General features: G+C 35.2%; 1 protein-coding gene across 1 annotated transcript in view; it reads left to right on the forward strand.

Moving 5' to 3' along the window:
* LOC140152211 (uncharacterized) overlaps positions 1–12,878 on the forward strand; it is a 51,913-nt gene that overhangs the window by 19,893 nt on the left and 19,142 nt on the right. The window contains 2 exon segments of the mRNA XM_072174510.1: positions 4,901–4,950; positions 11,600–12,876. Of these exon segments, the coding sequence (XP_072030611.1) occupies positions 4,901–4,950; positions 11,600–12,876 (1,327 nt within the window).

Here is a 12,878-nt window from a genome sequence, read left to right on the forward strand (position 1 = left end):
AATGAACTGGATAACTTTTGCACAGCAATGTTAACTTACCTTATCAAGGTGCTTCTTGAAGAATAACTTGGTGTCTGTTCTGTGAAATAAATCTTGCAGAGATTTCTTTGCAGAAAAATTGAAATCAATATGGTTAGTACATTTAAACACTTGCTCTGGATGTTGTTTGTTAACAGATTGATTGATCAATGAATGTTCAATGAATTAATTGTAGAACTTTTGCACAGCAATGTACCCTTACCTTAAAGAATAATTTGTTCCTTATCAAGGGGCTTCTTGAAGAATAACTTTTGAAAATTGATATCAAAATATTAGTACATTTAATAATGCATATATTGAATCTTTGATTTGATTGATTTAATTTGATCTTTGTTTGATTTAGTAATCACAGATCCATTGATTATTTTGACAAATACATAGACCCAGTTTTAATTGATTAAGCATGAATGTGTGAAAGAAATCCATGAGAATGAATGAATGACACTTATACTAATTGACCCAAGATCCACTGTACTTTTCCAAGAACAACCGTGAGAACAATGCAGCTTTCAACAGCATAATGAATAAACTGGATAACTTTTGCACAGCAATGTACACTTACCTTATCAAGGAGCTTCTTGAAGAATAACTCTGTGTCTCTGTTCTGTGAAATAAATCTTGCACTCAGATTCTATTCTTTTAGAAAACATTGAAGTCAATATAGTTAGTACATGTACATTTAAAAATACACTTGCTCTAGATGTTAATGTTAATGTTTTGGTAATAACAAATTGATATTAAGTAATTAATTAATTAATTAATGTAGAATGAAAGCCAAGATAATTAATGAATGAGTGACACACACTATTCCCCTGGACGCCATGAACCACTGTATTCATCAAAGAACAAAACACCTTTGATATATCATTATTTTTCACCTACATGCTTCAAGAGCAGCACAGCAATGTTCACTTACCTTATAAAGGGGCTTCTTAACGAATAATTTGTCCTCCTTTCTGTGTAACACAGCCATGTTGTTCTGTGAATCTATTCTTGTGGAAAAAATGATATCAAAATGTTACAGAATGCATTATTGGATCTTTGTTTGGATCAGTTTTAATTGATAAAGCATGTCTGAAAGAAAGCTATGAGAATGAATGAATGGCACTCATTGACCCACGACCCAAAGTGTTTTTACAAGAACAAACCGAGAAGAATGTCTCTTTCATATCCCATAACACTTGTCACTCGCATGCTTCTACAGCTTTATGAATTAACTGGAAAACCTTTGCACAGCAATGTACACTTATCAAAGGGCTTCTTGAAGAATGAATGTGTTCATCTGTTCTGTGAAGATTCTATTCTTGTACTACAAGATATTGGCACTATTTTAAGAATGCATAATTTGCTTTGGATCTTGTTTGTTTAGGTAGGAACAGATTAAAAGGTTGCTGGTTCGATTCCACTTGGTTTTATTTTTCAACATTTATGTGTAAAGAAACAAATTTGTTCAGATTGAAAGTCGTTGCTGTTTTTAAATTATGTGTTACATATGTTATATGTTACTGTACATGTCCCAACTATTTCTTGGAAATATAATACATGTATGACGAAACTTGAATGTTTAGTAGTGTGATAGCATTAGTGAGAAAATGTAAAATTGCACTCATAACTGAAAAAAACGCATCTCTACCATTACCTTCATTTTGACTCATAAAAAGCAGCTCTACATTTACCTCTTCTAGATCAGAGAAACTTATTCAGAATAAGCTACACTGTACATCTAACCGAACCCTCTTCGTGGAATTCAAGCTGCAACCGATGAATTTCATTAGAGAACACTATCCCCACAAGGTATATGCTACAATTACAATGCAATGGAGCAAACTGAGCCACAATTATTCTTTTGGAGAGAGAACGATTGCGGTATTTGATTTTCTGGCTTGTCGGTTAGTCCTACTAAATGTGATCTTATATTTTCCATGAAATCCACCAAGATCCACATTTTTCGGTGTCATATACAATTTCCTATATGATGGAAACTAGAACATGCCAAGTAATTTTTATGCTACTTTTTTTAACACTTTCCAAGCAACTGTGAAAATAACAACATTACAAACAAATATATTGTTTTTACTAAGTGTGCCACTGTATGTAATGTTAGGACGCTTGGAATCTTGGAATTTTAAAATGACTGAAACTGTTCAAATTTGCAAAGGCGCAAACAAAATTGCTAAAAATTGGCAATGTTAGAAAATTACAATCCTGTGTACTAAAAAAGAATACATTATAGCTGGCAGTGATGTAATTAAGCAATAATACTGAAGAAATGTTTCTCTGTGCATGTACAATGTGCATATATAGTATCTGACCATTCTACAAATTTACTAACTAGTAGGGTTATTAAATTTAATTCCACACACCCATCTCTGGTGCAATGAGGCAGTTTGTGAATCCTTGGTTAAGAATGTTCAATTAGATGGACTATACCTTATGAAGGAGAAGAGGAAACCCCTTGGCAAAGCAATTCAACATGAATGATTATCTCCAAAGGGAGAATTCTTAATTGATTGGTTGGCAATATTTGAGTTTCTTGTTTTTGTGATGATTCACTATGTGCATGCTATTATTAGCATACAATTTGATCATTTGATGCAATCTAGGTCACCACCACATACTTGTTTGGATTGGCATACTAGGGTCTGTGCTCTCATTAACCAGTAATAAGTAGGAGCACAACACACCACCATCAGCTTGAATTTGCCAAAACATTTCTCAGAAATTGACCAGAGCTGTAAGGGCTCTTGACAGGATTGCAGATTCCCATAGACTCCACATACTTGGATTTTCAGAAAATGGCTCTGTGCTCCCCCTGAGATTTTTGTAAATGGAGCAATTGAAACAGTGGCTTACAATACATATATACATTATGTACATAATTTGTGGTTTGGAATTACTTGGATGTTTAATATACAATCTCATGTTCAAATAGTTTTCCTTGGCTATAAGTTACACACTCAAAACAATGAAGAACCACAGCTTCCGTGTTTTCCCATTGTAGACATGGCTTGTAGATGAAAACATATAGAATTGTTTTAAGGTAAATAACACTGAGTGCTTTAAAATGTACAAACTTCACCTGGCGGTGTGGGGTAGGAGGATGCAAATTAATTAATAGCTGGGTTGCTCAAAATTATTCTCTTTGTAGCAAGATTCTATTTTTTCACAACATACTGCTAGCTATCAAGTATCTGTGTGATAATAGGCTTCCTCATTCCATGAACACACATTACCTGTACTAGGAAGTAGGAAGTTAACTGGTAACAGTTTGCTTTTACTCATTTTCTCAAGGTTTATCATGATATCATTCAATTTTGAGCTGAATCAAGCACACCACTGACCAAGTGATGTTATTTTCAATTAAAAATACTTGGACCAGACTTCTAATCATTGGTAACCAGCCTCGTCATTCCGAGGGGGGCTAAGCCTGATGAAATTCTTCCTTGTTAATTCATTTTCTTTAACCATCAGGGCAGTCTATGCCACCCACCTACCTACCCCCCCCCATGGTTATGTCCCTAAGACTCATATTACTTTAGTAGCACTATGATGTCCCTGATGATGTCTACCATTTTGAGTCGTAATACAATAATACCCATATAGATGCTATGAACGGAAAAACTAACACTTGCGGGGTACTGCTACTCTAACTGTTTGTGTTTACCTTAAAATATTGTTTTGGTTCATCAGCTAAAGATAATTCTATTTATGTACATGGTAGATTGGGCAGCCCTGAACTACTTACAAAATGCTTTTAATAAAACGTTGGATGCATCCTGCACCACTTCATTTCACTCAAATCCAATTATTTTGACCTCATTCATTGAAGACAATTATGCACTCTACCTGACTAAAATATTTTTCACACAGGTATAAAGGTATAAATTGATGGTTCAATATGTGTACATCCTGGTATCCTCACTAGGATCCACAACATGCTCATCTATCAGGGACACAGTTCTTACCCCAATACATTTGTACATTCATTGAATGACCTCTGAAAATTTGGGTACAACTCGTACTCTGCAACTTGAGGTCAAATTTTGCACTATGATTATGTAATTGAGGTTATTGGACTATGCCATTGGAATGAGGCTATTGTGGTCCATAGTGCCTGCATCATTTCTCCAGGTCAGGTTATTTTGGTGATTAAAATTTGGCATAGATATATAGATAGGTCATAGATACCGGTCTGCACAGAATAAAACACGGAATGGCTTTGTGATTCTACCGTAATAAGATTACTCAACCTTGATGTCACCCTGTGATAGTCTCTTCTCATGGCCTTGTGAATATAGACAATAAACTTGACCTTTTCGCGCCAATTTAGCAAGACCGTCACGTTCTAGTAGAAATGGCGTCTCATTTTTATGTTTTTGACTGCCATTATTGGTACAGACAACCGCATATACATTTATACATTAAAATTGGTTTAAAAAAAAACAGAATTATGTGTAAAATAACCTAAATTTTGATGATTTGAGAAAATGCACATAGCCAGTCATCCATGTGTGTGTACCTACCTAAGTGTGTTTGTGAGATGCATAGCGCATTGATTTTCAATATAGGTTTCCTGTTTGCATACAAATGAAGCCTTAGCCACTATGATGCAAAAAGGGGTTATTTTTACAGAATAATTATTCACCTTCAATTTTTGTTTAAATAAATAGCATTTTTGTTCAACTGCACAGTAATGCGGGGAATCGTAAATTACAAGCTGTGTATTGCATTTTTTTATCTTGTTTGGAAATTTTAAAAATGGAAGATATAGGGTAAAGACTGTAGAGTGAAAGTTTTTGCAGCATTGTGCTTACCTGTACATTTTCTGATTTTCCGTTTTCCATGTTTTTCCTCCTTGCAGGTGCAGCAGCTATGGCTGATGCCGAGGCTGGGGCTTCCATCTCCGCAGGTGTAAGTAATTTTACCTTTTTAACTCAATTCCAGTCACTGCTTTGCTTCTTGTTCATTTTTTTCCCTTTTACACTGGGAGGAAGTGGCTTGAATTAGCAAGTGGGTACAGGAGTAGGGCTGTATGTTTAAAAAAATGACTAATTCTGAAGTTAATACCTTAGTGGACTGAAAATATAAATTTGCAAAAATGTCTGTTATTTCATATGAATACAGAATACATGATAAATTGATGCATTGTGTTTACACATAATGTGCCTTGTACAAACTCGGGGGAAATGTATCTCACATACATTGTATCAATCATAATCACCATTTGAACAATGATGACCATTAATTTTAAACATAACATGATGGTTTAATCTTTGGGGAGATCCTATGGGGTTCCCCTCAGGTTGATGCAATTTAGCATCCTATATCCTCTTCCCCATTCCCTTGGCACTTTTACTTTTACAAATAATAATTCAATTTAGACAAATTCAATTTGACGGCAAGATAGGTCAAAATTACTACAGGTAGCTCATGTTTTCCAATAATAAGAGCAAACATTTGTTGTAATCACAGTACGTAGGGAACTTTAAGTGTCACCGGGATCATTACATAGCTTGTCATCCCCTGCTCTTATGCCGTTTAACCTCTACTTCCTCCCCTCCCACCCCCTTCAACTAAACAAATGAATCAAAGAGACAAAACTATTTTATTAAATATGGATATTTCCATAATCGGAAGATGACGTATATGACATAATGGACAAAAATATGAATTATCAAAAACTTACACTTTATGCAAAATTTCCATTTGGGTACATTGCGTAGTAAACAGCCAAAGTGCGTACCACATTACATTTTCCTCTGAAAAAAGAAAGAAAAATGGAAGGACATTTTTGTAAAAAATATTGCTCTTCTAGTGTTGTCATTTGATATGGCGTGAAGCTACCTGCACGACGTGCACGTGCTTTCAGGTTTTAACTCGTTTACTAAAAATACAATTAACGGAACCACGATTCCTGTTAAAATTTAAGCTCACTATATGCAATAATACCAAAATCCATTATGAAATTTGATCTCCCCATATGAATGATGATAGAAAAGCAATATTTTGATGAGACCAAATTGAAATGCGAAATTGAATGCTTGTATTTGAAGAGCTGATGGTGTTGAAACTGGGTTATAATGAAGCCAGGTATACTATCAACATGAGTAGTAATGGTGACATTATACTGACATATCTAGAGTAACCCTTAGTTGAAAATTGCAATGGGTTTTTGGACAAATTATAATTTTATTTAGTGTAATTAGTATGAAATGGAAGAATAAAAAACATTTCTTTTATAGTTTTATTGGAAAACTCTTTTTTGAATTTATATAAGGAAAACGCTTTTTCTCAGTTGTTTTTCATCTACATTTCTGTATTATATTACAATCTAGATGATTAGTTTTTATAAATTCTGCTCAATTGTGTCATAAAATAATTACCCATCTTTTAAGGAGATATCAAAGTAAAACTTAAAATGTACTGTATTCATTTTAAAGGCATCGTCATTACAAAGGCAATTCTACTTCCCAAAACTAAATAGCTATGTGATGAGCCATTAACACACTGAATTTTAATATGATTTCGGAGAGGGAGACATAATATAATATAAATCAATTAAAACTATAAACTGTAGGAACTGGGGACAACATTTTGTGATGTACATTGTGTTACTGTAGTTTGAGAATTATTAGTATGCATTAAAGTGCTCAATAGTGTTTAAATTGGGGAATTCTACTCCTTCCTATTGTTTTATTATTTTTAGAGAAGCATTTAAAACTGTACTAAAATTTGCAAAAGGCATGAAGTGTCCATGTGTTTGATAATAGCAGGAGAGTTGTCCCATTTCACTTCTCATTAGAAGCCCTGGAGGTTGAACGCAATTTAATAATGTTCTGTTCATGTACGTGCAATGTGTCACAAATGTTGTCAGAATGTTCTACTGGCTTGAAATCGTACACACCATCCCCGCTAGGTCTGTCTGCCAGGGAAATGTCGCACTCAAGTTGTTGACTCGGGGTGTGATATTTGATCTAGGCTTACACAATATATTCTGGAATCAAGCTTGCCATTTAATACGGTCTTCATGTAATTCACAACTCCATCAGTCAGCACTGGTGCAATCTAGCTTTAAGAGCATGTCATCGTCAGTGATCATCCTTGCGCTCTTTACAGAAAGACATCCTAAGTTACTGTGCAAAGTTACTAACAGGGGAAACACTGTCATAGAGCAGATGGCCAGTAGAGTGAGCCCTGTCCCGGTTATCTTCATCCAGATAACTTTTGTCCTTATATAGTAGTTTATTATAGGCCCTACTGTCCAGAATTCCTGATGCTGTGTTAGTTGAACATTCATCAATCATGCATGAAATCTTAGCTAAATTCCATTTGGTACTGCTGACATGTAACAAGAATTGGGTTAATTTTGATGAGCTACTGGACATATTTGACATACATTTTTGTATGTACTGCTTCCAAGTTCAAATTCTTGTTGACTTATTTTTTCCTAGGAGATGGCATTAGCTGATAGATGATTAGATGGTGCAATATAATGTAGGCCTACTGCAACATGAGCAATGAAAATAAATTCCTTGCATTCACAAGATGTACATGTAGGCTACAAAGTACAAGTTACCCCAATTTTAAACATAACACCTAATGGATGGCTCTGGAGCTTGATGATTTAAAAAGAACAAGAGTTATATAATAACAAAATAATTTATTCAGCATACATGTATGTGCATGGAAAATGCTCGTCGAAAACATCACTTCACGTAATTGAAAAAAAAAATGTTTTTGGGATGGGTAATGTTCCAACTTTCCAAGTTTAATTCTAAACCTCATTCAAAACATCACCTCAGGTGATAACTCAAATATCACCTGAGGTGATGTTTTGATTGAACAATTCCTCATTTGCGTATAGTGCATACATTGTTGTGTATTCATTGTAGGATCATCAAGATACACACATACATACAATGTCCATCCAAAGTAAGATGCTGATGAATCTTGAAATAACAGGTGTAATATCTGTGAATTATCAAATCTACCTTGATCGCCTCAAGGCAGAAAACAGTTAGGTATCCAATAATCACTTGGTTCATTGAGGTTACATGTAGCAGATCAATGCATGTAGGAGCATCTCTTGCTTAGTTGCCACCAACATAGGAAATTTCATATCACATGGACTTGTCGGTAATTTCTTGTTTTGATTTAATTGCATTAAAATTAAAATTGATAAAATAAAATAAAAATCATTTTACAACTTGTTCAGTCCAAGATTTTTTTTTGTCATCTTGTCAAAATGTGCTGATAACATTTTAAGTGACACATGTTACATGTAAAATTTGTACAAACAAACAAATTAACTCAGAGACCCTGGTCTATGGACTAATTCTGCAACTATTTCAACTGTTATCACGTTCCTGCTCTACCTTTTTGATTTGCTCCAGGACAGTGAACAGGCAGGGCTCTAACTTGTTGAAAGCTTAGTGAGATGTAAATTTTGATGGATTTAGCTTCCAACCTCGTGCAACTATGACAACATGCCAGGCTAGGTTCCCAGGAAAGATGTACTTCACATGTCTTGTAGTACATGTAGTACCAGTATCTGTTCCATATGTGCAGGCATCTGTGCATTAGTTTTTGGTCACCAAAATGGGTTTTCTATTTGACCCAAATACAAATTAATCGATTTAGTTCCCAGCCTTATATATGAAAATGATGAATAGGGACATTGTACCTATTGTACATTGTACATTGTACATGTGCCTGGATGTTACAAGATGGTGATCGTTGCACACACATAACCATTACATCACAGCTGCCAAATATTACTGATTTTCAGTATTTTGTACAGATTACTGACAAAAAAACTAAAAATTCTAAATGATATTGTAAAATACTTTTCTACATGATAGTCAAATTACTGATTTTGTATGGAAAATACTGATTGTCAGTTTCGAGACTTCTTTTAGTTTAGTAGGTTGGTAGGTGTGATACAATTTAGTTGGCTGCTAAATCAATTAATCAAATTAACAAAAATTAATTTTTAAAATAAACACAATGCCTCTGTATGGTCTGCCCACTATGTGTATAGTCATTTTATTATAAAAAAATAAAACGAGTGCGCAGGTACAGTGTACCTGTAAGCCGAATGATGTAGAATGCAAATGCTTGCATCAGTGTTTATTCAGAGGCTGTCTGTCGCAATCTTGCCCCAGTGAAAATTATATTCGGTACACCAAATTTGCAATGCTGTAACTAGTCAATTTTAGGAATTACCGTACCAAAATTCATTGGTGCATCCCATTTCCAGAGAGAGTAAGCACTGGCTTGCATACTATCATTGGTAGTACTAGTAATTCACAAGTATTATTTTAGGTTTACAATTGAAATATCTATAGATGAGGATAGTCAAATCATGAGACCATTATATTACAGGTTTTACCTCGTCAGCACACAGCTGGCACAATTGAATATATGATTTCCAAGTAGGATTTTTATAGATTTTGTACATGTACGTATACAATATTATCACGCATCATTTTTATCAATTATGCGGAATCATGTGACTATGTTGTATATTGTTTAACCAATATTAAAGAAAGCAATTGCACCCTATTAATTAAAAATGAAAACCAGTCCGCACATTTAAGACAAATATGTCTCGTCTTGTTATTGTACCAGTTCCAGCGTTTAATAAACGAGGCAAATTTGGTTACCGCAGCCCAATAATAATTGATAGAACCTGAATGGATAAAGCCATCAGAGATTCAACAGACAATATATTATGAAGCCCAAACTCCCTCGATCAACTTTCCATATCCACAAACCAAATTACAACAATGTGCCTGGAATTCAAATGTGGATTATAACAAATCATTTAAAATTGATATTTTTATCACATTTGTATTAAAATTGAAGACAGGTGTTAAAATTGCATTTTTGTAGACTTGTAAAAATTTTTCATTTCAAATCAAATCCTGAAAGTTCATGGTACTATTGATTCAAATTAAATGATAGCTAATTAATAGCATAGCTTTGTTATTACTAGCCATTCATCGACCAGTAATAGTTTAACACACCAAACAAATCAATAGGTGATGATAGGGAGGACATAATTTAGGTGAGAAATTGTCAATAACTTATTAGGACATCCTTTTAGTAAGGGGCGGTGAGAATATATTGATGCTGTTCTGTAGAGCTTTCTATCCCTAGGCTTTCTGTAGTAAAATTTATAATAAATAATATGTGACCAGTTTTGTTGAAATCTTGAGCATTTTTTAGTTTTTTACTCCAGTAGGTCTTTTCGTTTGCATGTGTCGCAGGTATGTCAAACAATACTCTTTTTCCGAATCCTTGTATTGAGAAGATACTTTGTTATAGTTTTAGTAAGAAATGAATTTTTGAAGGCCTGTGAGGAGGAAAACTGGGAAACATGAATTTTAGTGAATTGGAAAATGTGTAGCACATTAATTTTTTAAGCAGTGATTTACATGTTAAGCATGCTGCACATAAGTCTCTGCACTCTTTGCCAGACATGGAATTTTTGATTTAACTAAGATATTAGTTTATGATGATGGTGAAGATAAGGCCCAGATTACATCATACATGTAGGTCAGTAGATCTTGAAAAATGAGATATCCAGAAAGCTTATTCCATGTAAGGAAATTTGTGAGATTTGGAGGAAATTTGTACATTCCAGGAAATGAAATATTTTATCTAACCCTGAAAATGATGATAGCAATAAATTGATGGATTTCAAGTTAATGCAAGCCACTTGCAACCAGCCCTGATGCATGTTAAGCACCTAACATTGATGATCCGTTAATTTGTGTTATTTTAGATTATAAACTTTACTAATTTTAGTAATTGTACTTTTTCACACATACCTTTCTTATAAATCATCTTTGAAAGCACAGGTCAAACGAGAAGTCAGCCATCCTTTAATCGCATCTATAAACATAATATTTCAAAACATATATTAAAAATAATATAACTTGGGTCTTACTTGTACATGTATAATAACTTGGAACTTGTGCAACAAAAGGATCAGGAACTTCTTTATATTGCTGATTGTTGCTATTTATTGCAACAATCAATGTTTTGGTTCTTGAATTACATTTTAATTTGATCGGAACAAATGAAAATCCAGAATATGAACAATTATTATCAGGATAGTGAATTGCTAATACATTGTAGTAACATGTATCATTCGTTTACAAGTAAACAAGAAACATTCGTTATTGAAATGAAATCAGTAACTAGATTACAATTAATTATTCTTCAAAAGAACAGTTTACAGAACGTTTCAAGTTCCAGGTTATACCGTATACGTTCGCCTAATGGCGCTATGGGCTCCCTTGACACAAGTGGAATTTTAGGCATAACCTAAAGTGCTCTCCTGTAAAATTCACACCAGCAAATAAGGACACAAAACTTTAATTCTTGTTGGGATTTCAGAGGGGGGAGCTCTCTATTTGCACATGAAATTTACCACAAGGCAAAGGAGCCCATGTGTGCCATTAGGCGAACGTTTACGGTATACAATGTACATACATTTGATAGATAATTCAAATATACTAATATGTATGTTCTTTTTTTTTTTTTTTTTCAGGCTGGAGTCGGAGTGGGAGCAGACCTTTCAGCATCAGCAGGTCTTGGAGCAAGTGGTGCACAAGTTGAGGAACCCATTGCAGCTGTTGAGGCCCCACAAGCAGAAGCTGGAGTTTCACTGAATTTTGATGCTGATATCAACATTGGTGGTGGACTTGGTGGTGGATTTGGATTAGGAGGTGGATTAGGAGGAAGCGGGGACAAGAAACGCAAGAGGAAAGCAGATGCAGATGCAAAAGCAGGTGGTGAACTTGAACTTAAAGGAGATGCAAAAGTACCCGATGTGGGAGGTGGTATAAAAATTGGTGTTGATGGCAAGAAACCCAAAGACAAAAAGAAGAAGCGAAAAGCAAAAGGAAAAGCAAAAGGTAAAAAGAAAGGTGGATTTGGTGCAAAATTTGGATTTGGAAGAGGTGGTAGTTCATCATCATCATCGTCCTCCTCCTCATCGTCCTCCTCATCTAGTGATTCAGACTCTGATGATGAAAGTAAAGGCCGAAAAGGCAAAGGCAAATTAGGACTTAAAGGACCTTCTATATCTGCTGGTGCTGGAGCAGATATAAAAGGGCCATCACTTGATGCCGATGTCAAAGCCGGAGGAGGATTAGATGCTGATATTAAAGGAGGAGGAGGACTTGATATTAAAGGACCAAGTATTGATACAGATATTAAAGGACCAGATGCATCCATGGATGTGGATGTAGATTTACCAAAAGCTGATGTAGACATGGATGTTTCTGGACCAGATGTTGATATTGGTGGCAAAGGTGGCATTGGAGGAGGTTTTGGCCTAGGAGGGGGTGCTGGCATTGGAGGCGGTGCTGGCATAGGAGGTGATATTGGAGGTGGAGTCGATATCAAACCAGATGTTGATGTTGATATAAAAGCAGACAAACCAGATGTTGACATTGGTGGCAAAGGTGGCATTGGAGGAGGTTTTGGCCTAGGTGGGGGTGCTGGCATAGGAGGCGGTGCTGGCATAGGAGGTGATATTGGAGGTGGAGTCGATATCAAACCAGATGTTGATGTTGATATAAAAGCAGACAAACCAGACATTGACATTGGTGGCAAAGGTGGAATTGGTGGTGGATTCGGTGGAGGATTCGGTGGAGGAGTTGGCATCGGAGGAGGAATTGGAGGTGATATGGATGTTGGTGGTGGAGTCAAACCTGATTTAGATGTTGATATCAAAGCAGGATCACCTGACATGGACGTAGACATTAAAGCAGGCTCACCCGATATTAATATTGGTGGTACAGCTGATGCAAAAAGTCGGCGGT

Source organism: Amphiura filiformis, chromosome 5, assembly GCF_039555335.1.
Source record: "Amphiura filiformis chromosome 5, Afil_fr2py, whole genome shotgun sequence".
Taxonomy (NCBI): domain Eukaryota; kingdom Metazoa; phylum Echinodermata; class Ophiuroidea; order Amphilepidida; family Amphiuridae; genus Amphiura; species Amphiura filiformis.